The sequence below is a fragment of the Geospiza fortis genome, unplaced genomic scaffold (genome assembly GCF_000277835.1).
Source record: "Geospiza fortis unplaced genomic scaffold, GeoFor_1.0 scaffold23, whole genome shotgun sequence".
In the NCBI taxonomy this organism is placed as follows: domain Eukaryota; kingdom Metazoa; phylum Chordata; class Aves; order Passeriformes; family Thraupidae; genus Geospiza; species Geospiza fortis.
In genome coordinates, this window is record NW_005054303.1 from 13,349,801 (window position 1) to 13,366,201 (window position 16,401).

Genomic DNA, 16,401 nt, shown 5'->3' on the forward strand with positions numbered 1-16,401 from the left:
CCTCCAGCCTGGCCACCATGTCCAGCACGCGCACGGGCTCGCCCTGCGGCTCCGCCTCGCACGCCCCGCCCGGGGACAAGGGCTCGGGGCTGGGCAGGGTGGCCCTGGGCTGGGAGCTCAGCCTGGTGGCCGTGCAGGTCTTGGCACAGTCCACCAGCAGGGCGCTGGCCCGCTGCTCCAGGAAAGCCACCATCTCTATGACGGACAGCGAGCGGCCCGGGAACGCGCCCTCGGTGCCATCGCTGCCCGAGTGCACCGAGCAGTGCTCGATGCCGCAGGCGAAAGGCTCCGGCTGGGAGCACCTGGAGTTGGCCTCCCTCATTCTTTCCAGTTGGATTTTGGCTTTTTTAAGATCCACCGATTTTTTCCTGCGTTTGGCCGTTCTCCCGTCGATGTCCCACGTGCTCTTGATTTTCATGGAGCCCGTGCGGGTGCTGCTGCTGCACTGCTGGGCTGCGAAGAAGGCGATTTTCTCCTTGGTGTTGCCAGGTTTCACCACAGCCCACACATCCAGAGGTCCTTCCCCTTCTTCTCCCTGGTGGATCGTGGCAGACAGGGCGTTCTTCTTCTCCCTTGCACTCGGAGCATCTGCCGGGCCTTTCCCGTTCATATTGCACATAGTATTTGGATAAATAATCCCCAGAAGCTTTTGAGATGGAGCCACCAGGGAGGGTTTTGGGAAAACGCTCAGTTTGGTGCAGTTGGTGAGTTTTTCTCCTTGTGCTGGTCCCTGGTGGCCTCGAAGGGAATCCTGGCTTATTTCTGGGGATCGCTCTTTCTTCTGTAACTTGAGATATGGCTTTAAGTGCATACCAGAAACCCTGGAAAAACAGAGAGGGAAGAAGTTATAGTTGCAAAATATGCCTGTCTGGAATTAGAGAAGGTGGCCCAGAGCAGGCACCAGCCCACACCTCAAGAGGAACCACATGAGAAAGGAAAAGAGCCACCAAGGCTGCAATATCCACCCTTGAAGAACTTCCTGCAGTAGGAGAGAACTTCCCATTAGAGAAATCTGTTTCCAGGCAGTTGCAAGGAGAAATCCTACAGTTTAAGCTGTATCAGTTGTAAAAACATAGCTAGTGGTTCATTCTTGAGCTAGAGCCATCCTTCTGCCTGTTCATTCCTTGATCCAGTTGCAAGGCACACATGGGTCACAGGTTTTATCTGGATATCACCTACCACACACGCTCTTTTCAGTAGATAAAATGTGGTTAAAGCTCAAAAGAGAAATTAGCAAGAGTAATTATATTAATCAGAGTTCCCAAGGGATATCTAATCTCCTCCTATCACCCAAAATCACACAGTGGTTTGGGCTGGAAGGAACCTTAAATCTCATTTTGTTCCACTTCCTTCCGTGGGCAGGACACCTTCCACTATCTCAGGTTGCTCCAAGTGCCATCCAACCCATCCTTGGAGATTTCCAGGGATGAAGCAGCCACAGCTTCTCTAGGCAATGAAACCTTTCCCTCAGCATATTGATAATGGCAGATTTGATGACTTTCCCATAAGGGTCCTTTTGTACCCATCAATGCCCCTCCCAAAGTGACAGCAGCTGAGGACACCCACTCTCAAGGATGGGATTTCACACTCAGGAGGTGTGAGGAACCCCTTGGATGGTGCTGACACTGCAGCAGCAGCAGCCCCAGACTCCTCTGTCCCGTCACACCTCCACAGTCACCTTCCCTTCAAAACTCAGGAACACCAGAGCCCAGGGCACTGCAAAATGGATGCAACCACCAGGAGACTCCAGGCTCTTCTCCCAGGAGCATCTCACAAGCACATTACAGAACTAACTACAGGTTATGTTTCCATGGTAATCTTTGAGTTGTTGCACTCAAAGGCTTCCTCTTCAGGGATGATCTGTGCTCAGGAGTGAAGAGCAGCAGGTTCAAAGCCACGTTCATCGTGAGCTGGCACAGACACATTGAGGCACCGAACATGTTCCCCTTGAGAGCCCACACCAAGAGAGTTGTTTAAGAGTGGCAACTTTGTAGGTTTCTAGCCTAAAAACAGCTTTTAACTAAAAACCTCAATTTGTTGGTCTATAAAGTCCAACAAATGTATAAGTGATGTTGCCCAAGCAGAGGAGCCTCCAGGACCAGAAGCAGCTGTGCTGCCTAAAGACTGTTTTGTCTGGTTCCTCCTTCTGGCTCCAGTGACAAGCAGGGAGGGCAGGCACAGAGATTTTGGGCAGGTACATCAAGAGGAAGGGCTCAGTTCACCTTTCTACACCTCTCTGGTCCAAGCAGGGCTTTGAAGGCCAGGAAGCAGCTGTGGAAAGGCAGATGTAGGTTCCTTCCCTCTGGATATTTTAGGGAGAGCATCACCTGGCTCTTGCAACCAGACAATGCCAAAATCACCTGCATCTCACCTAGAGACTGTGGGGTAAGAGATCCCAGTGCTGCAGACACACACACCCACCCACCCCTGGGTTAATTCTCTGCCTGTGCCTCCTGCCTGCCAATTCCAGCTCCTTGGAACTGGGTCACCTCCCAGTTTAGTCTCCTCTGCAAAACGCAACTGAGCTACTTTGTTTGCCTCCTCAGTCGGATGCTAAAAACTAAAATAATCTCATAAAAATAGAACTTCGGGGCGTTGAAATAGATGCATGGAGAGAAAAATGGGAAAATGAGGCTGCTGGAGTTTGCTTTGGCCTCATTTTTCACAGGGGCTGCCTCACTCTGGTTGTACTTCACAGTGAAGCAGGGTCAGGCCACTGAGGTGACCTGGCCAAAGCCCAGCCCAGAGGAGCAGCAGGTGAAGCACTGCAGCAAACTGCTGCAGAGAACAGTGCCTGCAGCCTTCCCCTCCCTTCCCTTCCAGAAGGACATTTCCCAGACTAGGGAGAGAAAAGCTCCAGTGGCTGCTCGCCACCGTACCCTGGGGAGACGAGGTGAATACAATTAAAACACGACTTTGCATGCTGAAATCTCCTGAGCCAGGAGCAGAAGATCAAATTTCATTCATGAGTTTTGTGCCAAGGTGTTTGAAAGATGAGCTGAGCTTGTTTTTAAAAGGCTTTCTTCAAGCAGTTTTCAGGAATCCAGCAGGACAATCAGCTCAACACCCTTCATTAAGAGGAGCTGCAGATGGAGGTGAGAGCAGGTATTATGTGAATAAAACCAGAACCAAACTGGTTACCCCAACAGGCTCAGGGGACATGTTCAGCCAGCAGAGTTGGTTCAGCTGCTCCCAGCTATTTCTGGTCCATGGAGAAAGACAAAGGGTAAAGTTCTGCCTCACCTATTACAGATTTCTTGTTTAAGGTTATATTTCCTATGTTTCAGTTAGTCCCTGGCTAAGCCAACAATACCATTTAAGGTTGAAAAGTTATAATTTACATAACAAAATTATGCCTTAGTCAGAAGTTTTACTGCCAGAATAATTGCCTCATTTGAATTCAGCATCCAGTTCATTGCACATGTTTTAATGGATCTGGATTTAAAGAAAACCTTCATCTAATAACTTCAGACAGCTATAAAGAGCTCTGCAAACTCCATGAGACCAGCTGCCACCTGCCCCAGAGTTTTCCAGCAGCAGAGAAGAGAACTTTCATTCCAAAAGCCACTTTAGCAATGAGCCTTACCTGAAAGTGTCACTTGGAAAAAACGAGTCCCCACCTCACACGCCCTTTGCTGTGGACATTGAGAATGAACTTTTAGGCAATCACAGCTTCTTCCCTGCACACCAGCAGCACATTTCATCTCTAGCTCCTACAATTAGAGCAAGGCTTCCCAGCAGAAATTGCTTTGAAGATGAACCAGAGCCCAGTCCCCACCCACAGACTCCCCCGTTTCTCAGTGCTGGCAAGCACAGAGCTGTGGCAGCTGCAGGTAAGCTTTTAAATATTTAAAACCACCAAAAATAGTTGTTAAAAGGTGAAGTCACATATTCCCTATGACACTTCATTCCAGAATAATTCTGTTTGCTTTCCTCCACCCTTTAAGTTATCAAGCTCTCTAATTTTATCTTTAGAGACAACGACTCTTCAGAAGTCCACGGGAGCAAACATAAAAGGTTTTCAATCCCAAATGTGTGGTTTTAAATTGCTGATAAGAGAGAATTCTGCCAGGAATGATCAGCACTGAAACAACGAGCAGTGCTGCCTTTATACTGTTATTCCATCCTTAAGCTGATGAAATAAAGGGGCCAGTTTTTCTATTTCTAATCAGCCATGTCTGAAAAACAGGATACTTGCACTGCTGGAATGAGACTGCTGTTTTTGTAAGTCCTAACTACAGCTTGTTTCCACTGCAGTTTTATCAAGCTGGTTACTACACATTGTTGATACAGAAATATATTCCTTTATATGAGCTCAGATACTCACACACCCCTCCTCTCCCCACCCAAGGGAAGACCCATAACCCACGGGTGGACTCCCCATCCCTGGAAGTGTCCAAATCCAGGCTGCATGGGGCTTGGAGCAACCTGGTCTAGTGGGAAATGTCCCTGCCCACGGCAATGGGTTGGAATGAGATGGGATTTAAGGTCTTTTCCAACCCAAATCATTCCATGATTCTATTTGCCAAGCTGGCCAGATTCTTCCAGCATCCTTTTGTGTTTATGTATGTTCTAAATCACAGCAGCCTAAAACAGTAATATATTTGCTTTAGTGCAAACTCCAGAGTTGGAGGCAAAACTGTTAGAAAAGACTCAGTTTTCACAACTCCTCTGTAAGGCCCACAGAGAGCCTTAATTCCCCTTGCAGCTCCCAGCTCAGGGGCTCTGATGATGCCCTGTGAAGCCAGAAGATTTCCTCTGGCCAGCAAGAACAAAAAAGCCTGATCGTCACAAACAGCATATTCACACTGCAAGTTTTCTGGGCAAAGCACTGGAAGGTTTTATTAGGGGGAAAATTTCCATCAAAACCCCCAAGTTTCCTATGGATTTCTCCTTGTAAACACCAACTCCAGTTGAAAAAAGCTCCTCACGTTGCTGACTGCACACCCAGTGCCAACTACAACTCTGAAAAACCCCTCAGGACATACTAACACAAGGCAGAAGCCAAAAAAAAAAGGAAAAAAAATCAACAACAATAAAAAACCCCACACCTCTGGCAAAGCATTCCTCTTCCTTGGCATCCCAGCTCTCTGTCCATGGAGTTTTCCTCCTCCATAAAGGACACTGACAATTAGCAAGGACTGAGCACTGAGTGGGAGTTAACCACAGTCAACCACTTGTTATTTCTGGAAGGGCTTGGTGGGTCCTTTGGGCTCCATCTCCAGTACCATTTCCATCCCCTTTGCACTGCCAGGGCAAGGCAAAGCAGACAGAGAGCTGCTTCAAAGGCATTCCAGGGATTCTGCCGGGGAAAGTCCCGCCATGGAAGGCTCTCTGCACTCATGGAGTTTCTTCTGGAGCATGGCAAGGGTCCAAGCTCACAGAAAGGAGGGCTGGGAAGCTCCAGAGCAGGGCTGGGTTTGACTCGAGCAGCTGTGGAAGCATCTGATTTCCTGAAAACCCACTCCCCTTGGAGCAGCAACTGCTCCTGACCCACCTCCCAACACCTCCAAAATGCCTCTTGCAGCAAAGGGAGAGCCAGCAAGGATTAGAGAGGGATTTGAAGGCAAACAGAAGGCATGTGGCTGCTGAAGGAGAGCTCTCTGCTCCAGTGGCCAGCCTGGGGCAAGCGGGAGAATGCCAAAACCGTGGGGCAGAGCTGGCCCAGCAGAGCTGAGGAGCCAAATGCCCTGTGTAAGAACCAAACTCCTAAAGCTGGGTCCCTCCCCAGCTTGTTCACCTGCATCAGGTGCTCAGGTAACCTGATTTTGGGGGAGACAACACCCAAACACAGCTGCACCCAGCCCAGCCAGAAAATCCATGCCACAAAGCCCAGCATCTGCAGCACACAGAGGTTCTGGGTGACAGAATGCAGCCCCAAGCCCAACACAGACCACTCCACTTTGAGGGCTCCCACCCATCAGTGTTTGGAACATGTTTTACACTAAACACACACCCACCCTTCAGTACAGCACAGTTGCCTGGGCTACTTCCTACATTTTGTACAGGAAGGAGTGCCACAGCTTTGCCAGGCTTTTGAATAAAAGCACTCACCATGAAAGGAGAGATGCAGCAGCAATTCTGTGCTGAGCCTCAGGAAGCTCAAAGTCCTGCTGCCCAACCACACCAGACACGACAAAGCAAAAGGGAATAAAATAAACTGAAAGATTTGGAATTCAAGGTTATCAGCTGCTCCAGAAATGTGTAGCTCAGAGATGATTGGATGGCACATGTGGCTGTGGTGGGACAGGATGAGGGGAAATCACAGAAGGACAACAAGACAAAAAGTGCTGCTTTTATAGGGCTTCTGCTGAAAGGTAAGTGCCAAGTGTCCTTCTGGAAGTGTTTTACATTTATTAATTTGTTTCCTGATTTATAAAGTGCAAAAGGACCTTTCTTCATATCACAGCACAACAAATTCCCTGTGTTAAGGAAGCACCACAGAGTGATGCTATTTATAGCCTTCATTGTTGTGCATATGCAATGAGAACACATCAAAGGTTGCAGAAATTAACCTTGGACCACTGATCAGTAACAAACTCAGCATTCAAAATAAAAACAAGCAAAAGTAGAGCTGAAGGCAAGTTATCAGGCTGCCCTTTGAAACTCAAGGCTGAAAGAAGCTGGTTGATGAATTCAGCTGTGCTGGGGAGGATTTCACTGCACACTGCATTCTCCACGAGTCAGAAGGTGTTTTCATTATTAAGAACACATCCCAAACAAAAGATTCAAAGCAACTCCAACTGGATGTGATCCTTTTTTGTGAAAGATACCAGAGGCAGACACAGGTTTCAGGTCACATCACTTGGAAACTTCTATCTTAGAGACCAAAAAGTCCAGGAATAAACATGAGAACTGGTGCAGTGTTAAGTCACTGCAGAGATATTTAAGAACAAAGAAATAGTGAAAGGTTTTTTTCAGTTTGTGAGAGAAAAGAGAAACAGGGTTGCAAGCAAGGGCAGGGCAGAGATCAAGAGTACAACTCAAAATACCAAATTTGACTTTGCACCACTTTTAAAGAGGGGAGGTAAGGGTGATGATGAGGGCAAAAGCCCAGGTGTTAATCTGAACAAGAGCATTGGCAGGAGGAGGATTAGAGAGCTTCATAAAAATTGTGAGGATTGGCTCATCCCAGTTTTAGAATCCAAACCAGATAGGCTCATGCACTGCAGGCCAAGAAACAGGATTTATAAACCTCTTGAAAGGCAACAATAGGAGATAATAAACATGTGGCACATTGGAGGGGGCACTGCAGGGAAGAAAGAGAAGGAGAATGATCACAGCCTCTCCAGGGCTCGTATTCTGACTCCAATATAAAGGTGCTTTGCAAGCAAAGAGGATTAATGTGACACACAGAAAAAGGGGGAAGAGGGAATAGTTCAATATACCAGACTAACCTCAAGGTTCTCAAAAAAAAGCCATCTTTTTAGAGCAATCTACTATATCTTCCTCACATGGACTTCAGAGAGCACAAAGAGATTTACTGGTTAAGACAGATTGGCAGAGGAATGGGAAAACAGACAAAGGAGCTGGCTTAGCAGGAGACAGCCCCAGGTGATGCTGAATAAGAAAATACCAGCCTGGAAACCAAAGACATGCCTCAAGAATCAGCCCTGGGAACATCTGACTTTGTTAAAAATGACCTCAGCACTAATTCTGCACCCACAGAAACAGAGGCAGCTCCAAAACAGCAGAGACACAAAGCTCAGAGTAACAGAAACTGAGGAGGGTTTTGAAATGCAGGCAGTGATGCATCAGCAAGAGGAACACCAACAAATTTTGGAAGTAACTGAGGTGAACTGGCCACCACAGAGACATCCATGAAGGTGATGAAGAAGCCCTCCAGGCAGAGCAGCTCCAGAGCACAGCACACACTTTTAGCCAGGACTGAGAATATTCTGTGAGGGGCATCACACTGAGAACAGCAACAATTGCTACTCAGGAAGCTACTAGAGAACACTTGGGTCACTTAGCAAAACCACAGGTGAGGGTTACAACCCCCTCTTACAGAATGCAGAAGAAGAGGTAAACCACTGAAAATGAGCAGCAGTCGTTAGGCAGAAGGCAAATAAAGGAACAAGAAACTCAAATGAGTCTATAAACTGTCATGAATGTTCAGCCTGGGAATGAAAAGAAGGTTCCTAATTGCACAGCAAGATCTGTCATCTTCAGTAATGGTTTGATCTGCAGGAGGAGAGAAGGAAAGATGCAAGAAAAGATGTAAATGTTTTAGGCTGGACTAAGTTCACAAAAGGGATTATGAGATCCTGCTTGGGAAAGCAACGAGCTGGGTGACCCAGGAAGTCTTTTCCAGCACTAAATTACCATGAGACTAACATAGCAAGTATATGCTGTCTACACAACCACAAAGAACAAAGGTTAAAAGTTTGCTTTAAACCCACATAGCCTTTTGGAAACCAAAAAGCTGGCACTCTTCCTGCAGACTGAGGAAGTTTAAGAGCCTTGGTTTCAGAAAAAAAAAATTTAAAAAAATACACATTTATTTTGAAGTAGTTTGAACTCCAACAAACTGGCATGTCCTTGCATTTGCATGAGGACAAGTTGTTCTGCATGGTGTTCCTATAAGGAGACACAGTGAGAGGCGTTCACTTAATTGTCACATAAGCACAAGTGTTTGAAATCAATCGTGCATTTCTCCTTAATAAGAGACACAGGAGAGTGAGCAATGCAAAATGTGAGCTTAAACTAATCTAATTACTTAGTCCATAGTAAGACAAACCACAACAATGACTGCCAGCATTTCCACTTGCTTTAAGCTGCCTGCATGTTTTAAAGCCTACTCTGATGAGCCTTTCACCAATTAAGTTTTACTTCAAAGTCATGTTTCCCAAACTAATTTACAGCTGTTGCTAGAAAACCCAAGGATTTCTGCAAGTACACTACCAGCTGCAGTGAATCTGTAGTTGTCATGATCAAATAAAAATGTCAAAGAACATTTCTGCCCTTAAGCCATTACAAGGTTTTGCTTAAACACCACCTGAAAGTCAGAATTTTGTGCAAATATTTGAGTGACAGCACAAGACAATGGGAGAGGACAAGGAGAAGGCTAAAATCAGTGCTGAAGCCTGAGCTGCAGGCAGAGCAGGCAGCGTGTCCGTACCGTTTGACCTGATGGAAGGTGGAGGATGTGGAATTCAGCGGTTCCCTGTGGAGGCCAGCTCTGCAGGAACTCTTCATGGTAACGACCTCTCCGGCTAAGGCACGTCCTCGTCACAGCCAGTCCATCCTGGGCTACACCCCAGGCTCCCCCATCAGCTCTGCCTGCCCCACACTCAGCTTCACCGTGTCTCTGCCACCTAAAAACTGAACAACAGAGAGCTACATGAGGAGATGACAAGAGCAAATGATCAGGACATGGATTTTCCCACGAGAGAGAATAGATATAAATATAAATATATACAAACACAAACATGCCACGCATGCATAGATATAAAAGATACATATTCAAATATAAAAAAACTTAACATCATCATGCCAAGTGTTGCAGCTGGAGTTCCTGAACACCACCAAACACAAATGAACACTCCCCACCACAGCCTGTCTGCACACACAGGAGTTTTTTCACCTTTTATCCAACTGCAGCTCTACCTTGGCACCTCCCACGGAACACGCTGTCTTCCCAGCTCCGTGTAAACAGGACGCACAAGATCTCTCTGCTTGTTAGCACCACATCAGGCTTTGGAGGGAAGTAGCTGCTAGCAGTGAGATTTGAGGCTGCCAGGAGTTACGTTAGCGCTCTAATCAAAATAACGTGGTGGATTTTATAAGAGGACAGAAAACATGTCACCACGCAGCCTCCAAGTCTTGTGAAAACTGCCCTGTCTTTGCATCACATGCAGATAAGGCAGATTACACCAGAACAAAGCTGTTCTGCAGTATCTCTTGTCCTGCCTGGGCTGCTGCCTTCTCCACCTTGTCCTTGGAGCAGACACCCTTACCGGCACTTTAACGCACTTTGATGGAGAAAGAACAACAACCTTCAAGCTGGAACATTAAAGGGAAGAGTGACACAGCAAAAGAGCCCTGGAAAACCTCAAATACTCCAGCCTGAGCTGCCAGCAGATTGTTTTAGAGACCGTTTGCTTCCTCTCTAGAGGACTGTGCACAATGATGCCGTAATAAAGGAATGCCATTTGAGGATGCTAACTATGGAGCTGTGTCCCCAGGGGAGCTGTGATTTAGTGCAGCAGGTTGTTCTCTCCTTTTCAGCAGCTCTGCCCAGCGTTCCTACTGCTGTCCTAGCCCTGCTTTTGCAGAGCTTGAGTCTCTCACATCACCCCCTTCCTGATGCCTCCCGCACAGAAGAGCCCCCACTATGTCCAGCCCAGCACTGCTTCACCAGTGTGGTTCACAATCAATGCTCCCACTAAACACTCCTGGCCTGGAAAACCTGCTCTAGGTAGCCACACTTGCCAGGAAAATGATGAAGGATGAACCTTCCAGGCAGGAAAAACAGAAGCTGGTTTAGATGCACCTGACTTGATGTCTGCTACAGCAATTCCACGGTTCGTTTAATGATGGCGAATAAGAGGTTAAGACTTTGCCTACATTTGAGTAGTAGGAGCCTAAAATAATATATAAAATATTATATAAACACATTCCAGTCTTCATGAAGAAATCTCTGCTGAGCTCTACACAAGGCTAAGAAACGTGTGGGGTGGAGGAGATGGAGGCAGAGCAGGAGGAGGAGAGCATGTCCTCTGCTCCAGGGATTCAGGGAGACCAGGAATGAGGCTGCCACGATCAGCAACAGCAGAAATTGAAGCTTCGTAGTTAAACACCATTTTCATCAGACTACGCAGAGTCTCTAACAAGGACCTACCTCTATGAGTGAAACCTAGGCACAAAACCAGGTGTTTCTGATGTTCTCATGCTGTAAAGATACACATTCACAAACAGTAATTCACAGAGAAGTAAAAAGCATATGCCCGGTGCTTTAGGAAAATCAAACACAAAATCGTTACTTTCCCATGAACCATCACTAAAAGGCACTGAAATTCTGACTTTGCTCCAAGCTTTTGTCTGGCTCTCCTTCTGGCTTTACTAACACTAGCATTTCAAACTCAGCAGGAACTGTATCACAGAAGCATGATTATATCCACACCCAAATAAACGCAACCACACCATTTCAAGAATGTCACTCACTTTTCCAACAGCTTACACCCTCTCCATGGATCCCTGGTTAAGAATACCACATGTTTTGTCCTAGTCCCACTCCTCTGGAGATCAATTGAGAAGTAAAAGATAAAAAGCCATATAAAGAATTGAAACCCAAAGATATCTTGTTTGCAGTAAAGAGCTCGAGAAGCAAAACCATCAAGAGAATTGGTTCAGGTCAGGAGCAGCCAGAACCCTGATCCAAGCAAAGGCATTGTATGGTGGGATTTCGTGAGTTTAGGAAGGGACCAGCAACTACTAGAGGGAAGCAAAAGCTGACAAAATAGACACAGCCAAGTTCAGATGGGCACTGCAGCACAGACCCAACCACAGCTCCATACAAAGCATGCTTTTTCCCCCCCTCTGTAGCTGCTGGGCTATAGAAAAGAGCTGAAATAGACTATTAATGCCAGCAAGCTCCTGACAAATTCCTACTGTGTGAAGAGTAAAAAGCTGTGCTTGTGAATTAAAAAAAAGAAAAGGAAAAGAGAAAAAAAAAACCCAGCATTTAAGCTAGCAGATATACTTACTGCCTTTTAACTACCACTGTTTCTGTACCAAGGCTGATCCTTAGCAGAAGGAGCTGCAGCCGATTTAAGTTTTGCACAGAGTCAGGTACAGCCCAAAAAACTGCAATACAGATGCACAGAGAAACAAAACAGAAGAGGAAGTTAAAACCCTAATCGTGTTCTTCTCCCTCTCTGAAACCACCCCCAAACATATGCCTTGCTGCACAAGATGTGGGAAGGACTCTGCTTTTGGCAGCAGAAAGCAACACATCCTCTCAGCCACGGACCCAGCTCAGGGAACGGGCCCACAAAATTCCCTCTCTTATCACCAGGTTTGAGCACTGCTGCAGCCTAGAAAAACAAATGTATCAACTCAACCAGGCTGCAGTCAAGGTCTCCCCATCTGTGTAGCAATTCACCACAGCTTTTGATATTTTGATTAGTGCAAGTGCAAGTGTGTTTTAGCTGTAGCAACAGTAACTGATCAACAAAGCAGTTCAAAGGGTGGGCACATCCTCTCAGAAAATTTACTTTCTTGAAAGGAGGCCGTGGCCTCGGGACTGGATCTGAGCAACAATCGCTCTGCTGGTAAAAACATGTGTAAAAACACATTTGACCACCCCACCTCCATGCAGGGCAAGCTTTGGGATGTTCCATAGGGATGTCACTCTGGATCAGCTGGGCAAAGAGCATCAGCACACTCAGGATGCAGAAGGAAGCAGCAGCAAGTGTTTCAGAGCAGAACTCAGAGGAGTTAATAACAAAAACAATCATTAGGGTGGGAAAAGTCAATGCTGAGGCTTTATAACAAGATAAGGGTATTTGTTTTCTTGAAAGAACCAGGTTCCATGTCCATTCTCCCACACGGAGCTCAATCTTAGGTTGTTGTATGATCCCTGTCTCCAAAACAGTAATTCACCAGACATGCAATTCTGCCATCCCCCAGCCAAGTCATCCCTCAGGACACCTCTAACAGCACCAGACTCTCCTAAGCAAGAAGCTTTGGCATAAAGTCTTTCCTCATCCCAACATCCCACTGGGAAGGATTCACAGCAGCCCCCAGGCCAGGTCTGACATGAGGTGATTGACACACCAGCTCCTCAGCCTCTCAAACCCCCAACCATTTCTTTTAACCATTCTTCAGGTAATATCTACATACTTAAAACACCTGAAGAACTGCCTTTTAACCCCAAAGGAGCCATCACAGGCATCATGTGCCTTGTGAAACCTGGTGTGCTCAGCTTCCCCTCTGTTGATGGTCCATCAGATCTGGTATTATCTGATCTAAAGGCAATGAAACTGCCACAGGGGCTCCAGCTGGAATTAGTGTGGGGGAGTTTCCTGTGTCTTCTCCCACACCAAAACCAGCTGATGGCACTTCTGCCAAGCACCAGGAACCAGAGCTGGCAAAGCAGCAGGACCTGGTTACCATTGCCCTGTGCTCATTTCCCCACCAAATTCACTCCAGCCCTTCCTTCTCAAAGCTCCTCCAAGCTCCCATCCTTGGATCCCACCAGAGAGAGCAGCAATTTAAATGGAAACTGATGATTCCCATGTAAGCAGAATCAGCAGAGGCCACAAAGACAATGAGGGGTCTGGAGCACCTCTCTTGGGAGGAAAGACTCCAGGAGCTGGGCCTGCTCAGTCTTTCACACCTTCCCCTGTCTGATTTCTCACCTGAAGCCTCCCAAGGAGCTGGATCAGGACAGAATTAACCCAAATTGCTCCCTGAACCCACTTACCCCTGACCTGGCAGGAACTCACAAAGCCCAGCAGGACAAGGTTCTCAGAAGCTCAGACTGCACTCAGCCATCTCCAATCCACAGCTGGAATCACGCTGGAAAATCTCTGCTACAAAGTGGGTTTTAGGTCCTTTTAGTAGAAAGGAACACTTCTGAATGCACAGTGGGCAAAGTGCAGAGTGTTTCAGAAGCAGGGAAATGAGCATGTAGGGCTCCAAGGCAACATTTGACTCCTCACTGCTGTCAAACAGCTCTACTTGCTGTACTGATAAGCATGTGAAATGCTTATTCCAATGAAGCACTACAGGGAGAACCTGTTTTCCTTCCAAGATCACGTCAAGAAAGAATGAAAGGCTCCACATTTGTGGCTCACATGCTTTCTCACTAGGTGGGGTAAGAGTTGGAAGGACTAAGTTGTCCCCTCAAAAGGAAAATCTCAGAAAGGAAAAAGAAAATAAAGACAAGCTCTGCTGCACCCTCTTAGCTCTGCATGAGTATTGGGAAAAATAATATTACAAGTGTTTCCCTTGTTCAGCTATTCCTGAAAGGCTTCAGCTGCCTTGCACTATCTGGGTAAGGACATCACTCGCTGCTCAGCTGGGAAGAAGTTAAGAACTGGCTCATTAGATTTGTTCTGCTTGATCCAAGAGGAAAACAAAACCAGTAAATCCCTCACTGGGCAGAGCTGCTGCAGCTCTGGTGACAAACACACGGGGCTCACACATCATTCTGCTTTCTAGAAAGCTGCCTTGGCACCCCTTGGCACTGTCACGTGCCCTGAATGACAAACTGGGGGTGGCAGAGCCCCCGTGAGCATGGCTGTAGCTGCTGCACCCTCAGCTCATGGGGCACGGGCAAAAATCCTCCCTGAACACCCCCACATGACCCACAAGCCACATCTGAATTATTTAGCCTCTAAAAGTCCATCTGTTTTGCCATGCAGATTGTGAATTCATGAAAGCTCAGCTGAAAGGCCACTTTCTTGGGGCGAGAGGAAGGAGAAAGCTTCCAGAAGCCTTCCTATTATAGAAGCAATAGAGCTGGTTCCAAATATAGTAGAGCAGCACTCCCAGAGCTCTGGAGACGTGGTGCCCTGGTTTTGGGAGGCTGAGGTCTCGCTGGATTGCTCCTGCACATGCAAAGATGGGTAGAAAGGGCTGCAAGATGCAGAACTGACGTGAGAAGGGAGCTTCAGGACAAACACCAGAGGCAGAAACCCAGACTGCCTCTATGAAAGATCAGCCTGAACACCAGGAGAGAGCCAACCTGCCCCACTTTAGAGAAAGCCAGTCAAAACCAGCAAGAAGAATCCCATCTTTTTCAAGAACACAATATAAGCTTGCTTTAAAAATCCTCATCATTATTATTATTATTATTATAACCCCAACGTGGCAGATTAGGATTTCCAACAATCATTTCATCAGCCTGTTTTGCCTGTGGTAGCAGGGATCCAGGCTGGAGACGTGCACTTGACTCACTCTGGCACGCAGAGGGTGGATTTGTTTTTGTTGTGACAGCTCATAAAGCGACCATCACATGCCCTGCCTGACAGAAATTCCTCACCAGTTCACCAGGAACAGTTTGTTAGTGACCCATTTTAATTCCTGAAGTTCCCTTCTCCTGTTTCGGGGCGGATCTTGTAATACAACAGAAATAAACTCAGTTGCAAAAGTGTATCTTTGTGTATCTCTGCATCTGTGTACTCCAGCATAGGATTGGACTTTCGATTGGTAACTAGTAACAAAGTAAAATGTCACCAGGACAGCAAAAATCTCATACAGGACACTACACAGGGAAGAAGGCCCCCAGCACCATGGCACACAAAATGCACAGGAATAATTGATCCTGCACATTTCTCCGTGGGATATGAAATAGCTTCTAAAACAGCAGAAAAAAACCCTAAAGCTGACTTCTAAATATCCAGCAAATAAATAAATAAAAGTTCCTTCTTTAGAACTCTGCTAACAATGAAATGTTAAGCATTAATTTCATCAGCTTTAAAACTCAATTCACTGAATGAAATATGGCTTTACCACGTTTCTGTGGCTCTCACTTGGTTTGAACCAGCCCCTGGGTTGCCAATTCTCCTTTCTGAGACCACCCCATATTCCCTGATACAGGTCCAGACCTACAGAGTGTAGCAGAACAAGGGGTAATTCATTTTTATTTACTTCAGTGGAATCTTATCCTTTAACCAAAAATTATTATGTGCATTTCTCTGTCCTATAACACTGTGAATGCTTTTTCAGCAAAGACAGAGGCACAAAAGCCCCCCCCAAAAAAACACTCCCCAAAAAACCCCAAGCAAACCAAACCCACACAGACACACAAAAGACTCAAAGCAGAACGATGCAGTTTCCTCCACATGGATTCATTCCAATCCACTGCAGGGCTGAGAGGTTCCAAAATCCATTAGGCATCTCTAAAGTGTCCAGATTTTTTCTAAGGGTCTCCAAATCCAAATTCAGCAAACCTTACTCAGCAGCACAAACACTAGATTAAATATAATAGTACCAAAAAAAGAGCTTTAGAAGTAACTGTGCCATTACTTGCAAATATTTGGATAGGTTGGATAAGGCCTTAAGCAACCTGGTCTAGTGGGAGAAGTTCCTGCACATGGCAGGAGGCTGGCATGAGATGATCTTTAAGGTCCCTTCCAACCCTTTAACATTCTATCATTTCATGATTTCTGTCATTCAAAATGCCCAATTTTTTCCTATCATATTCCTGAACCCACTCTATTCTCACATATGAGCATTTTCCATTATTTTTAGTATCAATGTCTCATGAATCGCCACAAAACCTTAAATATTTTCAAACTTTTGTCTAAAGTAGGCCACTGCTGGTGCCCCAATGTCACATTTTCACCCAGAACTATCTTCCACCTTGCAAGGACAGTGCAAAAATGCTGAACTCAGAAATCCCCAATTTATAGGTCAGCACTTTACAAAAAAGTCTGCTCTGCACTTAGG

General features: G+C 46.3%; 1 protein-coding gene across 1 annotated transcript in view; it reads right to left on the reverse strand.

Annotated features, from left to right (window-relative positions):
• Positions 1–16,401, reverse strand: part of FBXO34 (F-box protein 34) — a 27,481-nt gene that overhangs the window by 3,932 nt on the left and 7,148 nt on the right. The window contains 3 exon segments of the mRNA XM_031066297.1: positions 1–4; positions 7–821; positions 9,122–9,324. The exon segment at positions 1–4 is cut by the window's left edge and continues 3,932 nt beyond it. Of these exon segments, the coding sequence (XP_030922157.1) occupies positions 1–4; positions 7–821; positions 9,122–9,198 (896 nt within the window). The 5' untranslated portion in view covers positions 9,199–9,324.